General features: G+C 24.2%; 6 protein-coding genes across 6 annotated transcripts; 4 read left to right on the top strand and 2 right to left on the bottom strand.

The window, feature by feature from the left end:
• Positions 1-2,008: 2,008 nt before the first annotated feature.
• Positions 2,009-2,838, bottom strand: LOC128952886 (protein cornichon homolog 4-like). The gene is made up of 4 exons (XM_054298344.1): positions 2,681-2,838; positions 2,513-2,581; positions 2,299-2,411; positions 2,009-2,180 (listed from the first exon to the last, which is right to left on the bottom strand). Exons 1-4 carry the CDS (start codon positions 2,753-2,755, stop codon positions 2,009-2,011), a joined length of 429 nt encoding a protein of 142 aa, XP_054154319.1. The 5' UTR covers positions 2,756-2,838.
• A 110-nt stretch (positions 2,839-2,948) lies between these two features.
• LOC128952587 (V-type proton ATPase subunit D-like) lies at positions 2,949-4,308 on the top strand. The gene is made up of 5 exons (XM_054298004.1): positions 2,949-3,131; positions 3,267-3,384; positions 3,470-3,589; positions 3,680-3,889; positions 3,966-4,308. Exons 1-5 carry the CDS (start codon positions 3,091-3,093, stop codon positions 4,221-4,223), a joined length of 747 nt encoding a protein of 248 aa, XP_054153979.1. The 5' UTR covers positions 2,949-3,090; the 3' UTR covers positions 4,224-4,308.
• Positions 4,309-5,272: 964 nt separating this feature from the next.
• LOC128952539 (protein wntless-like) lies at positions 5,273-8,108 on the top strand. The gene is made up of 7 exons (XM_054297948.1): positions 5,273-5,545; positions 5,618-5,768; positions 5,831-6,204; positions 6,286-6,641; positions 6,731-6,954; positions 7,041-7,347; positions 7,885-8,108. Exons 1-7 carry the CDS (start codon positions 5,440-5,442, stop codon positions 8,047-8,049), a joined length of 1,683 nt encoding a protein of 560 aa, XP_054153923.1. The 5' UTR covers positions 5,273-5,439; the 3' UTR covers positions 8,050-8,108.
• A 3,251-nt stretch (positions 8,109-11,359) lies between these two features.
• LOC128952503 (uncharacterized) lies at positions 11,360-15,243 on the top strand. Its single transcript, XM_054297910.1, has 3 exons — positions 11,360-11,586; positions 14,206-14,314; positions 15,181-15,243. The coding sequence occupies exons 1-3, from the start codon at positions 11,367-11,369 to the stop codon at positions 15,230-15,232; spliced, it is 381 nt and encodes a 126-aa protein (XP_054153885.1). The 5' UTR covers positions 11,360-11,366; the 3' UTR covers positions 15,233-15,243.
• A 1,093-nt stretch (positions 15,244-16,336) lies between these two features.
• Positions 16,337-18,508, bottom strand: LOC128952416 (elongation factor 1-gamma-like). The gene is made up of 5 exons (XM_054297814.1): positions 18,373-18,508; positions 18,153-18,302; positions 17,356-17,848; positions 16,920-17,100; positions 16,337-16,856 (listed from the first exon to the last, which is right to left on the bottom strand). The coding sequence occupies exons 1-5, from the start codon at positions 18,382-18,384 to the stop codon at positions 16,409-16,411; spliced, it is 1,284 nt and encodes a 427-aa protein (XP_054153789.1). The 5' UTR covers positions 18,385-18,508; the 3' UTR covers positions 16,337-16,408.
• Positions 18,509-19,662: 1,154 nt separating this feature from the next.
• On the top strand, positions 19,663-21,806 carry LOC128952997 (calcineurin subunit B type 2). Its single transcript, XM_054298481.1, has 6 exons — positions 19,663-19,718; positions 19,826-19,865; positions 19,957-20,133; positions 20,222-20,281; positions 20,374-20,558; positions 21,740-21,806. Exons 1-6 carry the CDS (start codon positions 19,716-19,718, stop codon positions 21,785-21,787), a joined length of 513 nt encoding a protein of 170 aa, XP_054154456.1. The 5' UTR covers positions 19,663-19,715; the 3' UTR covers positions 21,788-21,806.
• Positions 21,807-24,719: the final 2,913 nt, after the last annotated feature.

The following is a 24,719-nucleotide window of genomic DNA, read 5'->3' as shown; positions in this document are numbered from 1 at the left end:
CATATAATTGATATATCAATGGATGACTTTATTATCCAAATCTTAGTATTTGTCATTTCTTGTATTTTATACATAGTTTCAGCAATTGTTTTATATTTTGTCCATAAATCGAAAAACAGAGAAATCAAAATCTATGACAATTGCAATGCAAACGACTGTTGTATTCATTATATCGTTAAACTTTGTTATGGAAATCATAACATCGACTATGATTTCATCGAAAGATCAACACTAAAGATAGGATTTTATAACCAGCAGAATATCAGCGTTGGTTCGGCTAAAGTCGATATCTTTGACTTATATCGTGACACTGTCGAAGACGATGACAATTACAGAGAAATAGTGATAGATTTGTGGCGAAAAGAGACTCTTCCGGAAAGTCTTAAGATTAAAATTGATTTACAAACTCAAGACACAAAAGTCTGTCATTTTTTTGTTGATAAACTTCAGATAATGACCAGTGATCTAAAGTCCTGCTTTGTGTTTGATATCAACGATAATGTCAAAGCTTTGGGACCTTTCGAGTCATCGACAAGACAAAGATTTAAGGGTCAGTTTACTGACAAACCAATTAAAGATTCCAAAGTTGAACGACAATTGAGACAACAGTTTTTCAATTCAAAATGGACTGAATTGTTGACATTTCTTCATTTATCATTGAATATCAATAATATATTTGCTGTTTGTTTCATCAGAAAAGACATTTGGCTGACCTGTCTGTTGACTGCATGTCTTTCATCTGTAATGACAATGATTTCATTAACTGTGGCTAAGATATCACTCATTTGTTACAATAAAAACAAACGACAGAAGAATAGAAACAAATTAGTCGTCCATTTGATTATAATTATCTTAAGTATTATATTAGGCATAACATCAGTCATTTGGTATAACTATATGTCTCCTAATAATATCAACAATTGGTTTGTCTCAGTTGGCATCGGATTCACTGTTACCACAATCCTATTGATAATTATTTATATATTTAAGTCATATTTTGATAAAACATTAGAAAATAGTATCAAATAATTGAAAATTTCTTTAAACATATTTTCTAAATTTTTTATATAATTTTATAAAATTAAGAGATCTATATTCACAAACTAATTATAAAAATAATATTAAAATATATATTAATGTATTAAAATCAATATTTTCTTCTATTCTATAATAAAATGAATTATTTTAATATTTATTATATTATATTTATAAAAATTGAATTATAGAAATCTAAATTACCGTAATATAGCTTATCTAACTATATAATTGAATTGAATAAAAATATAAATTGAATTGAATTCAAACAAATTATTTCAAACAAATTATTTCAAACAAATTATACGTGACTTTCATTCAATTTGTTATACAGTATTGAAATTATAAGTGAAAAGAGATATTATATTCCGGTTCTCAACAAATTAGTCAATATTTAAAATTATATATATATTTAGTCATCACAACTATAGTAATGAATATTAAGATTTAGATATTTACTGTACATTTTTCCTAATAGTTTTGAATTATTGGCAAATTTTTGTTTAGTTATTTGTCCAAAAAAACACTGTCATATAATTGCAAACAAAGTCTAGATTTAGTGACTGTTTTTGTCTAAGTTTTTTTTAACCGTAAATCTATTGTTTGATTAGCTTTTTGTTTGATTTCTATCGCCCATATATTTACACCGATTACCGATTGATTTTTATTATGACTTCTATTGATAATACACTATAATTAATAATAAAATCAAACAAAAATTTATTCATGATTTAAAATAATGATTTTTGTTTATTAGAAAAATATGAGTATTAATATTAAATTTGATTATTAAAAAAATAAATTAAGCATTTATTCATTTTTTGTTTAAGTAATAAAAAAGTTAACAAAAAATAAAGGATGATTTGATTTGATTTGATTAGAGAGTAAATATGTGACCAATTAATTGATTGTTTGATCTTCTAATTTGATCTCAAAAAAGTTATTATTATTATTATTGACTTAATTGAATAATTCATCCATTGGTTAGCAATGCAATGATCATACAATACAAGTAGATGAAGAAATGGATCAAATGATAGACCAGACGAACCATTGAAAACTTCATCAGTTGTTTAAGATTTCCTCTGTTGTGAACTTCGGTCGCGTCATAGAAACCAATATTTCCCTTCGGTATTGAAAAATATCTAAAAAATTATTAAAAACAAAACACAAAACAAATACATTGGTAATGAAGTTGTTATCTTTGATTATCAATTTGTTGTTCATATCCTAAAAACTTATGATATATGTTATGACACTAACTTATAGGAAATCCAGGCCAACATCGGTGCGTTCAATAAAAATAAGATCCAATGATTGGTAAACAACAGGAGTATCACTAAAATTCCGTACGAAATGACTTCTGGAATCACCCACTGGTTTAACAAACGAGAAGAAAAAAAATACTGGTTATTGTCCATCAAATTAGTGGTCACAGACATCAAGTAATGGTCACCAATTGGTGTGTATTAATTACCTTGTTCAATTTGTTACAACATTGTTGGGCATTGAGATAATCGCACTCCAAGTCGCTCAGTGTTATCACCTAATGAATGGTTAAAAACAAAAACAAAGAACAAATGGATTGTTAAACAATGAGTTGACGATATTGTGATGAAATGTATCAACAAATTAATTCAATTACAATATAAACAGTTAGGAAAAGAAGTGCCGAAGTGTCGAACAGACTGAAGATGAAGAGCGATGTGTCGATTGACATGTTTGTGATGACCACTACTGAAAGTAAGTGATGACAACAACAATTGGTTAAACCAATTGAAATGATTGAGTCAATCGGTGGTCATTTGGATGGATGGATGACTTGACTTGAAATCACCAGAAGAGCGCTTTGAATCACTGTTTGAATGTTGTATTGTATTAGACGTCAGTCGTCACCACAAGTCTTGTCTGACATTAATAATAAACACATCACTCGAAGTGGGAGTTGTTTACTGTTATTAAGTGATTGTCGTCGAAGATATTGAAGACTCTATTTCCAGAGATATAAACTTCTTGTAGCTGTTTGTTGTGGTGAACATCATTTAAACCGGAAGAATGAGTGCAAAGGATAGGATTGCAGTGTTTCCGTCGAGAATGTTAGTAATTGTCACCGAATTGATGCCATTTCTGTTAATGATATATCAGAAAAACATATGATTTTTTGAATCAATCACCTGATTATAACTTAATTGATTTTTATCTTTGGATGTATTTGTTTTGGTTGATTACAGGGCTCAGACCATTATGAAGGCTCGACTAAAAGGCGCACAAAAGGGTCACTCTTTGCTTAAGAAGAAATCGGATGCTTTGCAGATGAGATTTCGGATGATTCTCAAGAAGATTGTCGACGTATTGTTTTTTTTCACTCATTTAGTTCATACGTTTGTGTCAATCAATTATCTAATGATTATATATATCTTTCTCTAATTTGTAGACCAAGTCATTGATGGGCGATGTCATGAAAGAGGCATCATTTAGCTTAGCTGAGGCCAAGTTTACGAGCGGTGACTTCAATGCCATAGTTCTGCAAAATGTCACCAAAGCTCAGATTAAAGTTAGTTTTTTATATTATATTTATCATCAAATTTAGGTAAAAATTACCGGTAGTTAAACAAATTATTTTTTTATATCATTGAAACTATAGGTCAAATGCAAGAAAGACAACGTCGCTGGTGTTACTTTGCCGGTCTTCGAGAGTTATCAGGACGGCAGCGATGTTCATGAGTTGGCTGGTTTGGCCAGAGGTGGCCAACAGTTGGCCAAATTAAAGAAAAGCTACGCCCGAGCAATACAATTGTTGGTCGATTTGGCGTCACTTCAGACTAGTTTTATAACATTAGATGAAGTGATAAAAGTATGTCTCTTAGAGTTACAATTTAATCTTTTTTTTAGTTGATTATCTTATTGTGTATTTTGTATATTAAATTAAGATTACTAACCGTCGAGTGAATGCATTAGAGCATGTGGTGATTCCTAAGATCGAGAATACACTGATGTATATTATATCAGAATTGGATGAAATGGAAAGAGAAGAGTTCTTCCGGCTGAAGAAGATTCAAGAAAAGAAGAAAAAGATTAAAGCGGCTGAAGAACAGCTAAAACAAACGAGACGTGCGATGGGAATCGATGTCGATAATGACGGACCAAATTTATTTGCCGAACAACACGATGAAGACCTATTGTTTTAGATTTACCGTAATTTTAGGATTATTTTTTGTTGTTGAGTATCACAATATCATTATATAATAAATATTGTATATATTCAAGAAATAGTGGTTTATTATTGTAATATTATTATTATTATTAAAGTGATTATAATTTTGTTACATTTATTTTGTTTCAATAATTTACTAAATTTGATAATTTGAAGTTTTTATTATTATTATTACGATACTATTATATACTGTATAATACCGGTACTATAAAAACAAACAATTGTATGCTAATCATGATTTTAATTAATGATATACCTTATTGTGTATCAAAAATTCATTGTATTCTAATATTAAGCTATTTCTCAGAAAATAATGTTTATTAAATATATATCGATTTAACTCTCATTTTATTAATTTGATATTACAGTACAATATTAGTAGAAACTTTTGTAAACTTTTTTTTGTATTAATTGGTAACATATACATAATAAATCTAACTTAACTAGGTAATGTCAATTTTCTCTTTAATTTGAATGGTATGTAACATAACAGTGTTATACATCTACTGTTTATACATACACTGTATAGTAGACGCCAATAGTCTATAAGTTTTACAACTTTATAAAAGTTTTTCAAACATATAAACAATTAGCATTTATGTGGTTTAAGTAAATATTTATCGTCAAAATTGTTAATTTTAGAAATACCTCAAATATAATATTCAAACATTTTTAAACATTTAAAATACATTTACAAAAATAATATTATTTTACAGTTAAAACAAAAAAATTATATAAATTAATGAATGTCTAATGTCTAATAAATTTTATATCTAATAGGATTAACCTAAATTAGATTTAAACAATAGTATGTATTAATTTATTAATAATTAAGTTTGTTTTAAATTAAAAACAATAATTGTCTGATAACTGTCCCTTTAATTAACACTGAAATTGATATAATAGTCAGTCTATTGTTTTGCATCAATTGATTGGACACTACATATGCATTGGATGTGTGAATGAGTGGGTGTGGTCTCAGTTGTAGACATACAATGAGATTACAATACATTATGTATTACAGTATTAATGCATTGATTGTGTTGTGCGTCGACTCCTAAGTGTTAGTCTAGACTTGAATTGTGTTAATAATAATAATATACACAAACAATAGCCAAATAATGAGTGCCATCGATGTCTTAAGTATGTTATGATTGATACCATAAACAGCAACTGTCACCACAAGCACAATGTCGGGAACTATTCTGGAGAATCTGTCAAACAAGAAGTTATCGATTGTCTTATCGATAATTCTTGTCATTCAATTGATATCCTTTTTCATTGGCGCCTTCATCGGTAAGTTTTCAATAACCAGGTCTTGTATTTGATGTCATTTAATAATGTTTGACTAATTGTTTATCCTTTCAGCACCGGCTCCTTCCAGCACCGAACAGGTGACGGCCACCAAATGTATTACCGAAAATCCCAAAGAATTGGCTATTCCTCGGGCAGTGGTTCAGCCAAATAAAATTCAAGCACAGAATTGCCGGTCTTTTGAAGAGACAATGATTGGTCACAGGTTTGTATAGCATTTGGTGATAATTGGTAAACAACTTATCATTTAATTTGTATTTATAACAGTAACATAACATTTGCATTTCAACTGCCACTTCCTCGAGAGGGCTTTCAACTGGATTACAGTCGTTGGCAGCAAAACTTGTTGACAATTCTGGTACCGGACGTGATGTACGACAATCGTATGTCCACTCATCGCGGCAACAATAACGACGAATATGTCAATTCAACCATCAGATTGAATGTGCGATTAGCCGTCAGAAATATTGGCGACAAGAATTGGAAAATGTATGCAAACAAATACAATCTTAAGAGAACTATTTCCTGTAAAATTGAGGCAAACAAACGGATCCATGGCTATAAATATGATTGCGATCTCATACAACTCTTTGAATTGCAATCATTGTTTTATGACTACTACTTAATTAATCTGCAATTTGGTAAACATTTAAAAAAAATTAAATTGCAAATTATTTTTTAATAGTTTATAATTAATTGATATTAATTTAATCTATTAATAGCCGATTCGGATAATGATTTGGGCGCCTATTTAAGTGATTTGCAATTAGTAGAGATTCACCAAAACGGTGGGTTCACTAAAATCTGGTTATTCCTAAAGTCAGTGTTCACTTTCATAACATTGCTGACACTGCTCTGGTTTTCAAAACGTTTGGGACAATTACACCGCGAAACGACTTTATTGGAGAAAACGCTGATTGTATTGGGATGTGCTATAACTCAACTGAACATTCCGGTCGAGTTCTTGAGTTTATGGTTTGACATTAAATTGATGTCATTTCTGTGTGATCTAAGACAAGGAATATTTCATTGCGCTCTTCTGTCGTTTTGGATTATATTCATTGGCGAACATCTATTGGTTTGATTTTGATTTTACAAATGATTTTAATTAACTATTTATTTATATTATTATTATATTTTAATATATTTTTGTTTGTTATTTAAAAGGACGGTATTCATAGATCCCGATTATCTTCATATTACAAACAATTAAGTATCGTATTGGTTGCATATATGGCACTATTTGTATTTGATTTGAGTGAACGAGGCATCCAATGGTTTGATCCCTTCTTTACCATTTGGGAAGTGGACTCAAGATTTGCTTTGATTTTTATCATAACCGCCAGTATTGCTTCAATTGGTTATTTCGCTTTCTTGTGCTATCATATCTGGTTTGTTATTAATCTTAAATTAATAATTTAAAAAAAAAAATAATAACTGATAATTTAAATATTTGATGTCTTTTTTTAAATAAAAGGATTGCATTTAGAAACATATCAACAAAACAAACTACTTTACCATCGATGTCATCAACACGTAGACTGATATACCAGGGAATCATTTATCGGTTTAAGTTTCTTCTATTGGCAACACTAGTCTGTGCGGCCGCAACTGTTGTCGCCTATCTGATGGGTCAGGTCACTGAGGATCAGTGGTATTGGGATGATATGGACAACTATATAGCACCGCTACAGTGGACAAGTGCTATGTTCACAACTGTCTACGCCCTCTGGAATTGCTATGTATTAACACTACTTATTCTGTACGCCCCCTCACATAAAGAGGTAAGAAATTATACTTTTAATAATATATATATATATATATAGTAAAACTTTTGTAAAGTTTTATATCTAAATTTTTTAAATCTATAATATCTTCTATCGAACCAGGGGCGGTATATGTCTATTATTTTTATGGACAACCATGTTTTTGTTGAGTAATTTCAAAAATTATCCAAGTATATATTTTAAAATAATACTGAAAACCTGGCTATAAATTAATATTTATATAATAATAATTTGTTATAACTAATTATTAGTATACTATTATTTAAACTGTTATATCTATTATTTAAATTATCAGTAATTTCTGGCATAATTTTAGATTTTAATTACAAATAATACTTTTAATAATTATTACAATTACGGTATTATAAAAGTAATATTATATCACATTATTCATGTGTATGTTTTTATTGTTAATTTAAAAATTAAATTTGTTATTTAACTTAAAAGTTTTTGATTATTATAAGTTTATAATTTTGATAAATATAATAATTACTAATTACTAACACACAAAAAATTAACCGTTTTATTGAATAGTTGGCCACAAGTGTAGACTCGATGTCTGAAGAAATAGAATTCAATCGTTTGACCGAAAATGAAGAAACCACCGATAAAACCGAAGGACACGGAAGTACATCGACTACTGAGTCAAATGATATGAGACTTTTGCAACAATTGGCCACAAAATCCAGTATCGATTAAAATCTTAATATTTACTCATTATTTGTGTATAATTTTTATTACGTTAAACTTTTTTTCACAACACTATTTAAAATTCATTGTATTTTTTATCAATTTTTTTTTATGAAATCATTGATTCTGAAATTATTTAATTTAAAATTATTTATTTATGATTAATTTTTTTGCTATTTTTAAAAGCTATTTACAATAACAATCAATTTCTTATATTTTAATTATCAAATTATTTTTATAATTTATAAAATCATTTTAATTTTGAAATTATTTTACTTGATGAAATCTATAAATGTGATTAATTTAATGAAATTATGTGTATTTTGATTTTGTAACAATTTTTATGTAATAAAATAATTATTCGTAAAATTTTGATGATTCAACAAAAATTAAATTAATTTAACTAAAAGTAATTTTAATTAGTTGTGATTTATTATATTTAAAAATTTATATTATTATTATTTTAATTATTCTAAAGTAATTTTTAAAACCTAGTAAATCACGATAATATGCCGCTACATGTATACCAATATAAAAATACAAATAATTTTTACACAAATAAAAATTAAATCAGTTGACAATGCTAGATAGCATTGCCAAAAACAAACTTGTTGAAAGTATCATTGTCTAAAATTTATTTATTTATGCACGTAAATACTTGTTTACTTATATATATATATATATATAGTATATATTGTTTATATAAAAAATAGTTTTTTTGAAAAATATTTGTCTGCCATATTTGAATACTGAAGTTAAAAATTTTAAATTCATAAAAATGTTATACAGACAGACAGACAGACAGACACACACACACACACACATTGAATGATGAATATTTTATTTTTATTAAGTATAAAATATAAATCAATGAAAAAAATATATTTATATAAAAATAAATTTTGCTTACGGTATTTAAGTGCATTTACAGTAAAATATAGTATTAATAAATAATTAATTTGTCTATTTTAAAATTATTACTTAAAAAATTTGTTTTTATAAATATTTACATATGACAATCAAAAATATTAAATTGTATAAAAAGCTATATATATACTATATACTATATATTAAATATTTAGTATCTTATCTTAAATATAAAAAATGAATGAATTGAATATAATATTACTTAATACTAATTCATAAACAAAATAATCTTTACTATGATTTTGACTTTCAAAAAATTATTAAATGAAAAAATATATTGATTTTTTATAATAATAATTTTTATTTAGCTAAACAGTAAAATTTTATTTATATTGTTAAATTTAATTTGCTAGTTTTATTATATAATTTTAGTACATAAATTGTATATTTATATTATACAGAGTAATATTGACTTTTTATATTATAAGTGGTCAATTTTATATCATTATAATTTTACTATACCGTATAATACGGTTACCATATAAATTTATATATACAGTATTATGATTTGATATTATGATAAAATTTTCAAATAAATTATATATATATATATAGAATATTATATGTATAATAAAAGAATTTATTTATTATTTATTTGTATCATAATTTATATAAAGAATGTTACCAATTATATTACCAAAAAAATAATTATTTAAAAAACAAATATTTTAAATGAATGTTGGATTGAATTTTTGCGATTTCATAACACTATAGATTTAATACCCGACAGAAAGTGATTTTCTATATAATGTCATTTTCTATTAGATTTTTTCTATAATAATACTATTGATAATAAATTATCTAAATTGACATTATGTTTAAAACGGTTGATTAACTAATTTACTAACTTTGCAGAATTATTTAATTAATTTTAACGCTAACAAAATTTTTATGATTAATAATTAATATTAAGAATAATAAGTTATTAAAACATAAGTTAATACTATTAAAACATAGTATTATACTAGTATATAATATTTATAGAAAACATCATTATAGAAAAATAGTTATATCCATCTCATTATTTGCTAATATTTATTATAACAAATCTACTTTCTTTAATCCATGAGATTAAATGGTAAGACGACTTTAAAAAAAACTGTTTTATTAAATATATATTTTTATTATATTTGCTTAATTATGTTAGAGATTAGTTTTGATTGCTTACAAATACTGTTCAGTAAAGTACATCCCAATTATTATTAAATAATACTTATAATCCATTCAATTATAAATTATATATTATATACTGTATATATAATATATTCTATCATGTATTCATGTATTATAGTCATCAGACACTTTAAACCATATTTACTATTTATTAACTACATGTTATTGATAGACTAAATAAAATTTTATTTTTAAAATTTAATTTATTTAAAGATTAACTGATTTAAAAGTTTTAATTTCTATTACATTAAATATAATGTTTGACTACAATAAAACTATAGTCATTTTTACTTTATTTTGTTATATGATAAAAAAATATTACATAATTTAACGATGATTACGGGATAAGATTATATGGACATACATTTAGTTTTGTATTGTATATACAGTATATTTGATATATATATATATATATATTAATGATAGGACGGCATGAAGTTTTACTAATTAATTGAGTTCAAGTGCTTAATAAACTTATTATTTATTCGCAATTATTTTCTATCGGTTTTTATATCAATATATCCTTAAAATATCCTCTTATATGTCATATTATGTATTGTTGTTAAATCATACCTACGCTCTGTCGTCATCAATAAAAAACATAATGGTTAAGATCTAATGATATCTTTTAGGTTTTTAAATGTTGTATAACATAACTACCGAAAGCTACCATCAAATGTACAGAAGCGTAAACCAACCGCTCATGTGCTGCGTTACCGAAACCTTACTTAAACTCAAAACTTTTATGCGCTGTCCATAGAAATTGTTAAACTTGAAGATAGCAGACATCAGTTATATATTATTATTAATAATAATTTATTTTATAATATTAATTGTAAGTATTTATTTAATTTTAAAATATTTTTCTTTCTATTAATTATTATAAAATACAATGAATTATTAATATCACAATAAAATCAATTTATTCTATATTTAAAGAATTTATAATTTCAGTAAATATTGTAAAACATCTTAATATTAAATATTTTTTAGTTTTACTTATTTTCAAATTATGTAAAACTCATAATTATCAAATATTTCATAATTTAAATTTAATTAACATATAATGCCATTAATTATCTAAATTATATAGATTAGTAAATAATTTATATCTATAATAAAATTATAATTCAATTAAGTTTGTATAGACTAAACTATTAATTTTTGGAAAACATTAACTAACATATACTACTAATTTCAAAGATTCAATTTTGATGATAATAAAAATGATGACAAATAACAAGTATTTCGGTGGCAATTATAGTAACATAATATCATTAATTATGTTACATATGATTGCATTTCTTGTATTATGTAATTTTGGTTTCTTTATGACCGAAACATCGGCGGCACAAAAGTTTTATCCGAATGGCAGATATGGTCGCAGATCTGTTTTACCGCCGCTTATGGCTTTGGACAACACCGACGATGCCATCACTTTCATAGGTTTGCAATTTTTTTCATCGCTTTAATTACAGTTTTATTTAATACCCATTAAATACTGGTTTCATTGTTTTTATTTATTTAATTTATTTGTTGAATACAATAAAATAATATAAATTTACTGGCAATTAGTTTAACACTAACCATAAATTTATTATTAAAAGTGTTTATTTTACAAGTTTGAGTTAGTTTTACTTTTTTATATATTTTATTGTTGAGTATCATAAACATTTATTTGATCATTGAATTGACAATTTAATCTAAATCTTACATTCAATTATTACATTTTTATTATAATAATCATTTTATTAATTTTGTATAATATTATAGTAATAAACAATATTTTGATTTATAAGTTTTTTATGTACTACAATACAAATATGTAATTTGTAGCAAAATTTTTTTATTGATATTTTTACTATTTATTTCATGATTTCTTTTATTTATATATTTATTTTTGTGGTTATTTTGATACTTTTTTTTCCTAATATATATATATATATATAGTAATCACTGTAAGCATTGAGAGCACATTCAAAACATTTAACCCATTGATTCACTAATAGTCTTTATGTGTTATTTTATATTTTTATGTAATATTATATAAAAAATTTGTGTGATGACATATTATTACTGGTTGTTCAATAAAATTATATAACAAAAGTTTTATAGTATTATAAACAGACTGACCAACAATATAGGTTTCGTCTATATAATACAGGATTTTAATTTTTAAAATGTTATATACATTTAATTTAAATAATTGTTAACAATTTAGAAATTATATATTTTTAAGAATGTTATGTTTTGTAGATATGTTACAAATTATAAAAATTTATAGAAAAAATTGAATACAGAAATTGTAACAAAAACTGTGAATCTGTCAAATTATGATATTATGTTTTGTACAGTATTTAATACAAATATAATAAAATTGAACTATAATGTATAGAAAGTAACTAAAATTTATACATTTATTTTCTCTCTCTCTCTCTCTCTCTCTCTCTCTCTCTCTCTCTCTCTCTCTCTCTCTCTCTCTCTCTCTCTCTCTCTCTCTCTCTCTCTCTCTCTCTCTCTCTCTCTCTCTTTCTTTCTTTCTTTCTCTTGTGTTATACAAATTGAAAGAAAAATTATACTATATAATTGAATATTTAGTTACCAGATACTGAAATTTAATTTTATAATAAAATGTTATATACATATATGTTAAAAGTTGTAGAAATCTTATGTAAACAATAAGCCATTAATATTTTTTTTGCTCACAATTCCTCAAATACATTGAATTTAACAGAATTTTATAATCCTTAAGGAATTAGAAATTCTTTAATCTGTAGTATGGCTTAAATGACATTTACAGTACATTATTATACAAATAAAATGTTTTATATATAATAACAATTTGCTGAACAAAAAAAAATTACTCAAACACATAGTTAAACACTAGGTTTGAAACAAATTGTCGGTTATTTGCTTTTCCTACACCATTTGACTAATGATTATTTAAATATTGCTTTTATTGTTGTATTATTATATTTAAAGAAAAAGTTAAGTTTATATATATATATATATATATATATATATATATATATATATAGAGAGAGAGAGAGAGAGAGAGAGAGAGAGAGAGAGAGAGAGAGAATTATTTGATTCAATACGAGAAATGCGTTTTTTCTATTTAATTATATCTTTATTTTTGTGCACAAATTATATACAAAAAATGAAAGAAACAATTATTGTATTATAAAATTGAATGAAAATAATTGAAAACATGATTTTTATTTACTTTTTAATAATACCATCTGTTCTCTGGTGTATAATCTGAACTTTTTTTTGCTGATCATATTATATATAAATAGTTATTATTGTTTGTTATATAATTTGTACGATCAGCTCAAGTATTGCCATTGATGTCCCACTTCAGAGACTTTCATAAAATATTGACTTAATTTCATATATAAACAATACTCTCTGTTTTTTGCTAAATATTATAGTTTATTATTATAAGTGTCAATAAAATTAATATATTTGATACAAACCAAAGTTAAAGTATACCGTAGAATCAAAAATACAATTTATTAAATAATACTTCAAAATGACAGCCATTAAGATGATTGTGTATTCAATTAAATAATTAAAAACTATTTTTTAAAACTATTAAGTTTTAATTTATTTAATTTAAATTACACTACAGTTTACTATAAAAACAATAAAAAGGTAAAGATATTTTGTTATACTGTATATAAAAGTTTAAACATTTATATTTATATTTGGAAACACTTTAGATAATAGGCTCTTATCTTATGATATTTAGTGAAACGTGACTTTTATAAAAGATTTTTTAAAAAGTTTGATTACAAACAAAAACTTAGTTATATAAAAATAATCAAAATTGTAAATATCTTTTAAAAAATATTGTTGAAAATAACAACAATTTCAAAAGATTTATAAGTTTTAATCTATAAATATATACTTGTATATATGTATACTGAACTTATTTTTTTGTCGGATATTGAAAAAATTAAATACAGTAGTTTCGACATTATTTAACAATTAAATTCAAATGTTTACTTTAGTTTAATCACTTAAATAAATCAAATGTATTTTGTTATTGTCTATTATTAGGAAATATAGCGCCAAACACTAAGTTTCCCAAAACTCATCCATTGAATGACCAGACAATGACTTTGCTTTGTTATACAGGGTTTGGAAACTATCTCAGGTGTAATATCAGGTAAATTATGACTTATTATTATATAATATTTTAAATAAAACTTTTCTAAGCTTATAATAATAAATATTTATAAATTTATAAATTATATTTAATAAATATTTATGTGTTTATGAATTATTGAACAATAAATTATATATAAATAAAATAATATTACAGTATGTAATACAGTATTAACTAAGTTTTAAAAATTAACTAACTATTAATAATAGTAAAACTGTATACTGTCTGTAAATTTTACTTAATTTAAAAAAGTAAATAATATTTGTTTTAATCTTTAAAATGTTACTAGTATTATAATATAATTTATGAAAATAATAGTAAAAAAGTTAATAATTATTGAAACAAATTTATAAACAATAGTATCGCATAATATGCTATAAAGCGCTGATATTTTAATTAATTTGTGACTTTTATTTTGGACAAAATTATTTATAATATATATATTTTAGTACATATCATATAAATAGATAGTATTGTTGCCTAAGTTTTATAGTTATAATCTCTTAAACAACATTTTACAGTGTTTTATACAATAAAAATGTTTAGTAAAGAATATTCTGTATATTTTTAAAATTATAGGTTCAAAACTATGATAACATATTATAGATGTTATTATCAATATAATAATACATTTGTTTTACTTTATGTGGATAACAATAAACAACAAACTTTTATAATATAAATTAACAATAGATTAAAAACATTTTCGCGACTTTTCTCTAGAGATTTAGTCTCAAAATTTATTAAACATTTTGTGTAATCGTTATTTCAGACAATAATATCTTAATTTATATCTGTATTATTTAAATAAATTTTCATAATTATATAGATATATAATTTTTTGTATATAATTTTCTTGACATTAGAGAGACGTTATCGGATGCTTTGGATAGAAGTAATAATGAAAGTCAACAATAATTTTTAATATTCATTCAACAAATTAATGTTTTTTGTTGTTTTGTTTTAATATAAGATTAAACTTTTTGTTTGTTTGTCAGTTATATCACATATTTTTTTGATTAACATTTAAATGTTATAAATAAAGATCTCTTATATTAATTAAGAGCAAACAAACGCAAACTATTTATATGAATATAAATATATATATTCTTCTAATACATCTATCAATTTGATTAATATGATGTCTAATATTTATAATTAAAATTAATATAACTATCAAGTATAAACATTATATACTCTATATATATAAAAATATATTCATGTTTTATGATTATTATAATTAATTTGATTAACTTTTTGGTAAAATTTGTTAAGTTATTATAAAAAGATATAATAATAATGTTAATAATAATAATAATAAAGTCAATTACTCATAACATATATTATTTATTTATTTTTTAGTTATTATGTTTATTCAAAATTATTAGAAAACATATTTAATAAAATATTTGTTAATAAACAGACAAATAGTTACTACTTTATCAAAATAAAATAGTATGAGATTTGAATAGAAATTAATATTAATGATATTACCGTACCGTTAAATTGTATGGAAATGTCAGTCATGGGGAATAATGCGAGCTTTCTCCCATATGAAAAATATAGTTTTTTACTTTGAATAATAATTTGTGACCCCTGTTTTTTTTTATATATTTTCAAGATTTCTCAACCCTTGTATTTGGACGTCTCTAGTTGTTCCAAACCCCTTGAATATGCTATTTATTTACCGATTTATAATATATAAAAATATTGTAAATGTATATAAAAGTCATTTATTGTTAAACATCGTTATAACTAATTAATTAATTACCGGTAATAAATCGGTTTTAATAGATTACTGTTAACTATCGGTCATTACAGTTCCATATTCCGCCAATTTTGATTTTCCCCATACTCGTTTAATTTACCAGGGGTGGTAAAAAATGCAAGTTTTTTACCGTATAAAAATGTTATTTTTCATTTTTTTAAATTCCATATGGGAAATAAAACACTATTTTACGGTAATTATGAAATATTAACTCAAATTTAAAAAATAATAAATAATCAAACAAAAAATTATTATTAAAAACATTAAAATCAATTTTATTAATTAATTAGTCCAATACATCCAATTATATCATTATTATTATTAATTTATTTAAAAATCTTTCCCTGATTAAACTTCTTGCCATCGAAACCGCCCTCCCATTCGAAGTACTCCTTAACCATTGTCTTAGTTTTTGCGTCATCCGGATCCAGTTTTTTCCATTCATACGATTCGTAGTCTACCTGCCAGTCAGGTGACAATGTAAAGGCCAGTTCGCTTCCCTTCCAAACCCATATACCAGATATCGTACTATTGTTGTCATCACCGAACAGAATCATACTTCCGAAAGCGTTTTTTCTCATTTTGTCCAATCGTTGAAACATTCCAGCGATTAGATTACAGCTCATGTAAACCATAGTCAACTCATCGGCGTATTTATAATTACAGAACCAAATCGAGTAATTTTGTTTATCAAACTTTTCCCAGAAATAGGGAATCGATTTGTCGGTATCATTGTTGGAGTAAAATCGTTTGAAATCATCCATAACCCATGTTCTGGAGATTTTTAAAATAAGACAATTGTTATTACAATAATTAATCCAAATTATAAAGACCTACCCTTTGGGAAATGCTTCGAACGGATCTTTGGCTTTCGGTTCAAGAGAGAGACCGTCGTCTTCATCTTCATCGCCTCCGAGATCTGCTTTAGGCTCTGCTTTCTTAGTCTTTTCCTGTTGTTGTTTGGCTGCTTTCTTCTCTTCTTTTTTCCCCTTCTTCGACTCGCTTTCACTCTTTTTTTCTGTAAATTAAATATTTTAAAAATTAATTTTTTTCCATTAAAACAATAAATATATTATATTATAGTTTTAATTAAATGTTAGATCGGATGAAATCCTCGCGAATCATAATTAACTCGAAAAGTAGGACCAAATCTATGTATTTATTATATCTCTAATGTCTTACGACTCAATCAATTGATATTTAATTAAAGCCGTCTTTGAAAGAGAAGTCCAACACAATATTTATTGATGAAAATAATCAATTGAATACTCACGAGTACGGGCAGTATCAGCGGTGACTGCTTTGTCGCAAAGTTTAACATTGCCTAAGACTTTCTTGAATTGTGGCTGATTAGAGAGTGTAAGAAACCAACGATTGACATTAGCATATGGAGAACGTTGTGACGGTTCCAATACGTATTGGAAGACTTGTAAAAGACTGACAAAGACAACAATGTCAGCCAAAGTGATTCTGTCGCCCACCAAATAGGTACGCGTCAAGAGGTGTCCATTTAAATAGTCTAAAATCTTGTTAATGTCAGTCTTTGCCCGTTCGATGGCCTGTTTGTTGGGCTGAATGGCACCTAACGAGGGTAACACCCAGGCGTAAGCGGCCGGAAGAATCTCATTGTCGGCAAAACTGAGCCATTGAATTACAAGAGCTTGATCTAAGGCTGTCTTTCCCTTCAACTGGTCATTCGACAGGTAGTAAGCGATAGCATTGCTCTCAATTAAGGCGCTTTTGTCGGTTGTTTCGAGTGCCGGAACCTAACAACAAAAGATAACAATTAATCGTTAATATAACGTATAAATTACTTTTACATAACATTATTACTAATTAATATTAAATATGTTATTAAATGGTTTAAAATAAATGTCAGATCGGATGAAATCTTCGCGAATCATAAATAACTCGAAAAGTAGGACCAAATCTGTGAAATAAATTCATTATTATATCTCTCATGTCTTACGACTCAATCAATTGATATTTAATTTAAAGCCGTCTTTGGGAGAGAAGTGGTTCAACCAATTCAACACATGTTTAAAACAAACAAAAAATCAATTCAAATACCTTTCCTAATGGGAACTTCTGGAGAAAAGCCGGTTGAGTGTTGGTCTGACCCAACTTGAAGTCTTTGACTACATCGACGGATTGGCCGCTATATTGACTGGCAATCAGGGCTTTAAATGCACGCCAATTGTTGTCGTAAGTATAGAGACGCTGTAATTAATTAAATTTAAATTAAAGTAAATTAAAACCAAATCATAATTAGCTGTCAATTATGGCATACATTTGATGACATGTTAAGCGCCGGTTGTTTTTGGACACGACTTCACTGTTAGAGTACTTCAATTGAAAAGAATTGAAACGGAAGTCGTGTTCAAACACCACGTGATCTATATATACATCAATGACATCAATGTATCAAATATATCGATAGTATCGACAATCGACAGGCCTTTAAATAAATGCCACTCAACTCATACACAGTTATAATATACACATAAATAGGTTTTATTTATTTTACTAATTATTAAACTTTAATAGATAGATAATTTTTTGTTAAATAAAATAAATTTGGTTTTATTAATAAATTTATTATAATTTTTAAATAACATTAATATTGTTTTTATATTTTTGCAAAAAAACTAATTAGTAATATATATAAATAGTTTTTAGTGGTGGACCTGATTGAAGGTCTGGCTCTGCAGTGCTATTTAGAGGTCGATATAGTATTTAAATATCCGTTTAGATATACGGGTATTAATTTGCATTTGAAAAAATTAAGCAAGATAAATCGTCAAAAATGATAAGCATGTACAATTACTAATACAATTTATTATAAGTAAAACTTTTATTAAATTTGTAATTTAATTATTTTTTAGGTGTATTGATGTGTGTCCTCCCAGTGATGATGAGTGCCATCAATGAGATGTCTATTTTTAAGGGATTGGATATTATGTGTGTATAGCTATGAGTATATAATATATACTGTATTTGTAGTTATATTGGGTTTTGAGTGCAAAATAGATTTTGAGTTTTTTTTTAACTGTATATCTCTGTCTTAATACTGTATAATACTGTATATAATAGAAGTATTAATATTACACATAAAAAAAGCATTATTTGAAGCATTAATTTGTTGTAATAATAATAATAATAATAATAAATTGATAGTAAATATAGTAGTGATTCACACAATTTACTAATTCATTTACAATACATTTTTTTGGTGATTGTGTTTTACACATATTTTTCATGTTTCAAAATATATATCAATTTTAAATACAATTTATTATTAGTATATTGTGTGAACATTTGCATTGCATTTGATATTTAATAATATAATATAATATTCACTAATCGTTTTTAATTGATTTTTGTGAATATTTTTTTTCAAACACCAGTCATATCTGTAGTCATTATTAATATTATTATTATTACAGTTATTATTATATCAACAGATAATCGCTTTTTATCATCAATTGATTTCATTACAAAAAAAACAATTTAATATTAAATAATAATAATATTGTGTTTATCAGTAAATAATTTATATCATATAATAATATATATTGTGATTATAAATATATTGTTTTTTTGTGAATTTTTAAAGGAAAACATACAAACAAAATGGTAATTATTTTTGTTGCTATATTTTGTCTCCACTTTTCCTTTTAAAATAAATAAATAAATATTTTTTATAATCAATTAATTATAAAAATGATTTGCCATTTCTTAAGGGAAACGAAGCATCGCTTCCGATGGAGATGTGCTCCAACTGTAAGCATAATAATAATTGTTTAGATCAGATGGTGGTAATTAGTATTGTATTATATAATAATTTATAATTTTCTTGTGTATACCATTGCAGTCGATGCCGACGAGATAAAGAGGTTGGGAAAGAGATTTCGCAAACTAGATCTCGACAACAGTGGCTCACTATCGGTGGATGAGTTCATGTCATTACCAGAACTACAACAGAATCCACTCGTGCAACGAGTCATCGATATCTTCGACACCGATCGTAACGGAGAAGTCGACTTCAAAGGTAACGATTTTTTTTGTTTCATTTAACAAAATGTCCTACAATTTGATGACTTATTGGATTGAACATCAATTGTATTGTTTGGTTACAGAGTTTATACAAGGAGTCTCTCAATTCAGTGTTAAAGGAGATAAAGAATCAAAACTTAGGTGTAAGTGATTATTATTATTAAAATGAAGACATTTATGACAGGGATTAACAAAATTATTAATGAATTGTATATTTGTTTCTATTAATGATTAGTTGCGTTCAGAATCTATGACATGGATAACGACGGCTTCATATCAAATGGAGAACTATTTCAAGTGCTGAAAATGATGGTCGGAAACAATCTAAAGGATACACAACTGCAACAAATTGTCGACAAAACGATTGTCTTTGCCGACAAAGACGAAGACGGAAAGATCTCTTTTGAAGAGTTTTGTTCCGTAAGTTTTGTCAATGTTTTTGTTGGCAATGCTTTCAAATTAGATTCCGAGCATAACTTGAAAACTAAAATTTAATTTTGATTTTTTTTGCTTCTTTTATTAACTATTTATTTATTTATCTCAATTATTTAATTGCTTATCACTTGAATCATTTTAAAACATTTTATGCATTTTATTGAATATTTTATATATTTGTTATACCTTAAAATGTATTTTAAAAAAACAATAATTATTTAACTTATCGTAAATGTCTTAACCCGTAATTGTGGTCTTCCTAATTGTCTGTTTCTCTCCACAATAATTTGCCAAATGATTGATAACTATTATTATTATTATTACCTAATATTTATTAGACTGATTTGTCTTATACACTGAATGTATTGTTATTTACAATAATTGATTAACAATATGGTTAACTATTACCGTATTATTTTTTTAAAACCTAGTATTTATAATACTAGTATTTATTGGAGTCGGGATTTTTTTTAATTATAAAAATGTTTTTTTATTATATTATAGTAAAACAGTGTAATAACACATAATATATTTACCGGTATATATATATTTATATATAAATTATCTCACTATAACTTTTGTTGCAATTATTATATTATACTTTAGTATTGCTAAATAATTATGATTTTATCATACAATTATGTTAGTTTTACAAAAATGTGTATATATTTATCTGATTATACAAATCACAGTAAATTAGTTGTAATAGTTTTGCACTAAAATTCCGGCTCTAATTATATTTAATTTGTTAACTTTATGATGATTAGTAAAATTATTTTCAATCGATGTAATTATCTTAATATAATAAAGCATTAATCAAAAACCAGTGAAGCTTTTTTGATGCTTTTATTTATTCAATTTTATTATTATTATGAATTTAATAGTATTTAGTTTTGATTGATAATTAATTTTGAAAATTTTTGTCAGTTAATAGCAGATCCAATGGGTATATAACACATAACTAATTAAAACAAAACAAAAATAATTTCTAACTAAAAAATTTTGACTAATATTCATTTACTTAAAATAATTTTCATAACAATTTTAGTGATTTTGAGTTTTAATGATTTAAATGAATGATACAAAATTTTTCTATATATATAAAAAGTGATGGAAACAATTTTATATAATAATAAAACGATATCTTTTTTGATCTCATTTTATAGGTTGTAGGGAATACTGATATTCATAAGAAAATGGTAGTCGACGTCTAGGTCTGGCCAAAAGACTTGTTTAATATTTGTTAATATAATATATATATATTGCATCAAATGAATCAATCAATGAGAGCATCATTTATACCCATTAATAATAATATACATATATATAAATATATATATATATATATATATATATATAAATATCTTTTGGATTGCATTTTGTGTTTTTAATGGCCAAAAATCAACTGAAAAAAATTACTAATGAGATAACAATAATTTGGATGTGATTTAAGGCAAAAGGTTTTGTTGTATTGTTTTTATTTTTAATTTTATTAATTTGTTTTTTGTTTTGTTTTTTTTTGTTAATCATATTCTGATTCCATAAATAACTTGTATTTCAATTTATCAAATGAGACTTCAATTGTATTTTCTATTTAATATACAGTATATGACTTAATATCTATACCTTACAGTAATTTCCAATCCCTTTGAATGCCATTTCCAGTTTGTGTCACATTTTTTAATGCATAAACAAATTTAATAGATGTTTGATTGATTAATGAAAAATTATAATAACTGATTATATTATATGATAATATGAGAAAATAAGAGACATAAATATTATATTTAAAAAACACCAAATAATTATATGAATAGTAACTGTGTTTTTTGGCCCTAATTATTGCCTTTTAAATTATATTGAAAAAAGGTTTGGTCACTATTGTAATGATATATTTGTTGAATTTTAATATATAAAAAATTGTTTATTATTGCTATAAAAAATTATTTACAATTGAAGATAAACGTCGATTGAGAGACACAATTGATTACCACAAGAGTACTACAGTTTTTGTTAATTATTAAAACACTACTCTAATACATGTTTTTAATTTTAAATCCCATTATAGATAGATGTTATTCATTGATTTAATGTTATTATTATTATTAAATCATTTTTGAAATATTTTTTAATTTTAACAAATCTCTATAAAATAATGACTGAAATTTGCAAATATTTAGAGATAATGCAATCGATGTTAATATTTGTATTAATTAATTATATTTAAAAAAACAAAAAACTATATACTTTTTAAAATCAATTGAAAACTTTCTCTCATACGCCTTACTCTAATCTCAATATACATATATATTTAAAAAATTGTAAAATATATAAATGAAAATTAATAATTATATATATATTATAATTATATATTATATAAATTTTTTCTTAATGTGATTGAATTTGAGACCAGTATTGGTTTGAAAAATTTAAAATAATTAAATAATCTTAAATATATATATATATATATATTATTTAATTTGTTAGTTATAAATAATTGATTGTTAAATTAATTTGATTTTAGTTTTTTGTTGTTAAATATTTAGTTTAAAAATGCAAACATTGTTTTGAGAAAATTGTGTTCATTTTGTTATAACATTTACACTTCATTTTCAGTGATTTTTGAGGATAAAACCATATGATGTTAGCGCACATGCAATACATGTATTGTGTTATTATGTGATTATCATTGAAATGTACTCTTATATGTATATAATACGGTATATTCAGTATATAATAGGCTTATTTGCATAAAATATAAACTAATAATATAACTGATTATATATGTATAGAGTATAATAAACATTAAAGCTATTCAACACAATATATTGTTCATTAGCTATATATCTCTTAACTAATTCATACTTAACTATATGGCTATTGCTATGATATAACGGTTGATAAGCTATTAAATGGTAACTCAAAACATCACTGAAGGGTTTTTAATTAATTTAACAAAAAATTATATATATATATATAAATTTATTATATTAATGTTTTAACTTATTTTTATGATTAGTTAGTTTATCAAATCATTTATATTGTTTTATGGTTGAATTTTTATGTTAGTTTTTTTAATGAAAAAAAAATAACTTAAAACTAGTCATATTTGTTAATTAATTCAATTGGGTATTAAATATATTAATTATAATATTTATAAAAAAAAATTAATATAAAAATTGTCTCCAAATTTACATGAGTTTGGTTAAACTTTCTAATATTATTGAAAAAACAAATAAATATATTTATAACATATATATAATTATTTTATTGAAGATAATTAAGTAATCATGTTTTTTATATAATTTCTATTTAAATGAAATTACGTATATATATAATATATATATTATATTTGAAAAAATGTTAAAATGAAATGATAAAACAATTGATTAGCACTTTTGTCTCAATTGTAATGTACAGCACAGTTAAGACTATTAATAATGATTATATAACGACAAATTATATATATATAACATTATTGATTTGTATTTTTTAAACAAAATATACAATAATTATAAGAGTGAACTAATATTAATATTTAATAATAATAATAATACAACAATAAAATCCACAAAAATAAATAAAATCTGTTTTTAATTAATGAAAACAAAAATTTGTGGTGGATTTAGGACTCAGTTTTATGTAAATATTATATATACTGTTATATATTTATATCTTTACAATCAGTGATCGAGTCTTAATAATAATAATATTAATTATTATTCATAATTATATATTATTATTATATAAATATATATATATTATATAGATTTTTCTATCAAATCATATCAATCATTAATCGACTCTAATCTCTAAAATAACAATTTTCACACCATTTTCTCACAACTTGTTTTTTCTCAGACATTAATAATAAATTTCAAATTATATATAATATAATAATAAATTTCTATTTGATTCCAAAGATTAAAACATGTCATAAATTTTATTATTATTATTTATATGTTTAATATATTTACTTTAATTAATTTTAATATATATATATATATTGTGTTATTATGGGTTTGTATCGATTGTTTGGCATTTTTGTTGTAGTTGTAAATTTGTGAAAACAAAATCGTTTTGGACGCAAAAAAATCGGATAGAAGACTAAAAAACAAACAAATTTTTATCTCAATATTATTATTA

Source organism: Oppia nitens, unplaced genomic scaffold (genome assembly GCF_028296485.1).
Source record: "Oppia nitens isolate AA-2021 unplaced genomic scaffold, nextdenovo-longstitch-racon4-pilon3 scaffold1_pilon_pilon_pilon, whole genome shotgun sequence".
Taxonomy (NCBI): Eukaryota; Metazoa; Arthropoda; class Arachnida; order Sarcoptiformes; family Oppiidae; genus Oppia; species Oppia nitens.
The sequence above is the reverse complement of the archived record's forward strand: the minus strand, read 5'-3'. Positions and strand labels throughout refer to the sequence as shown.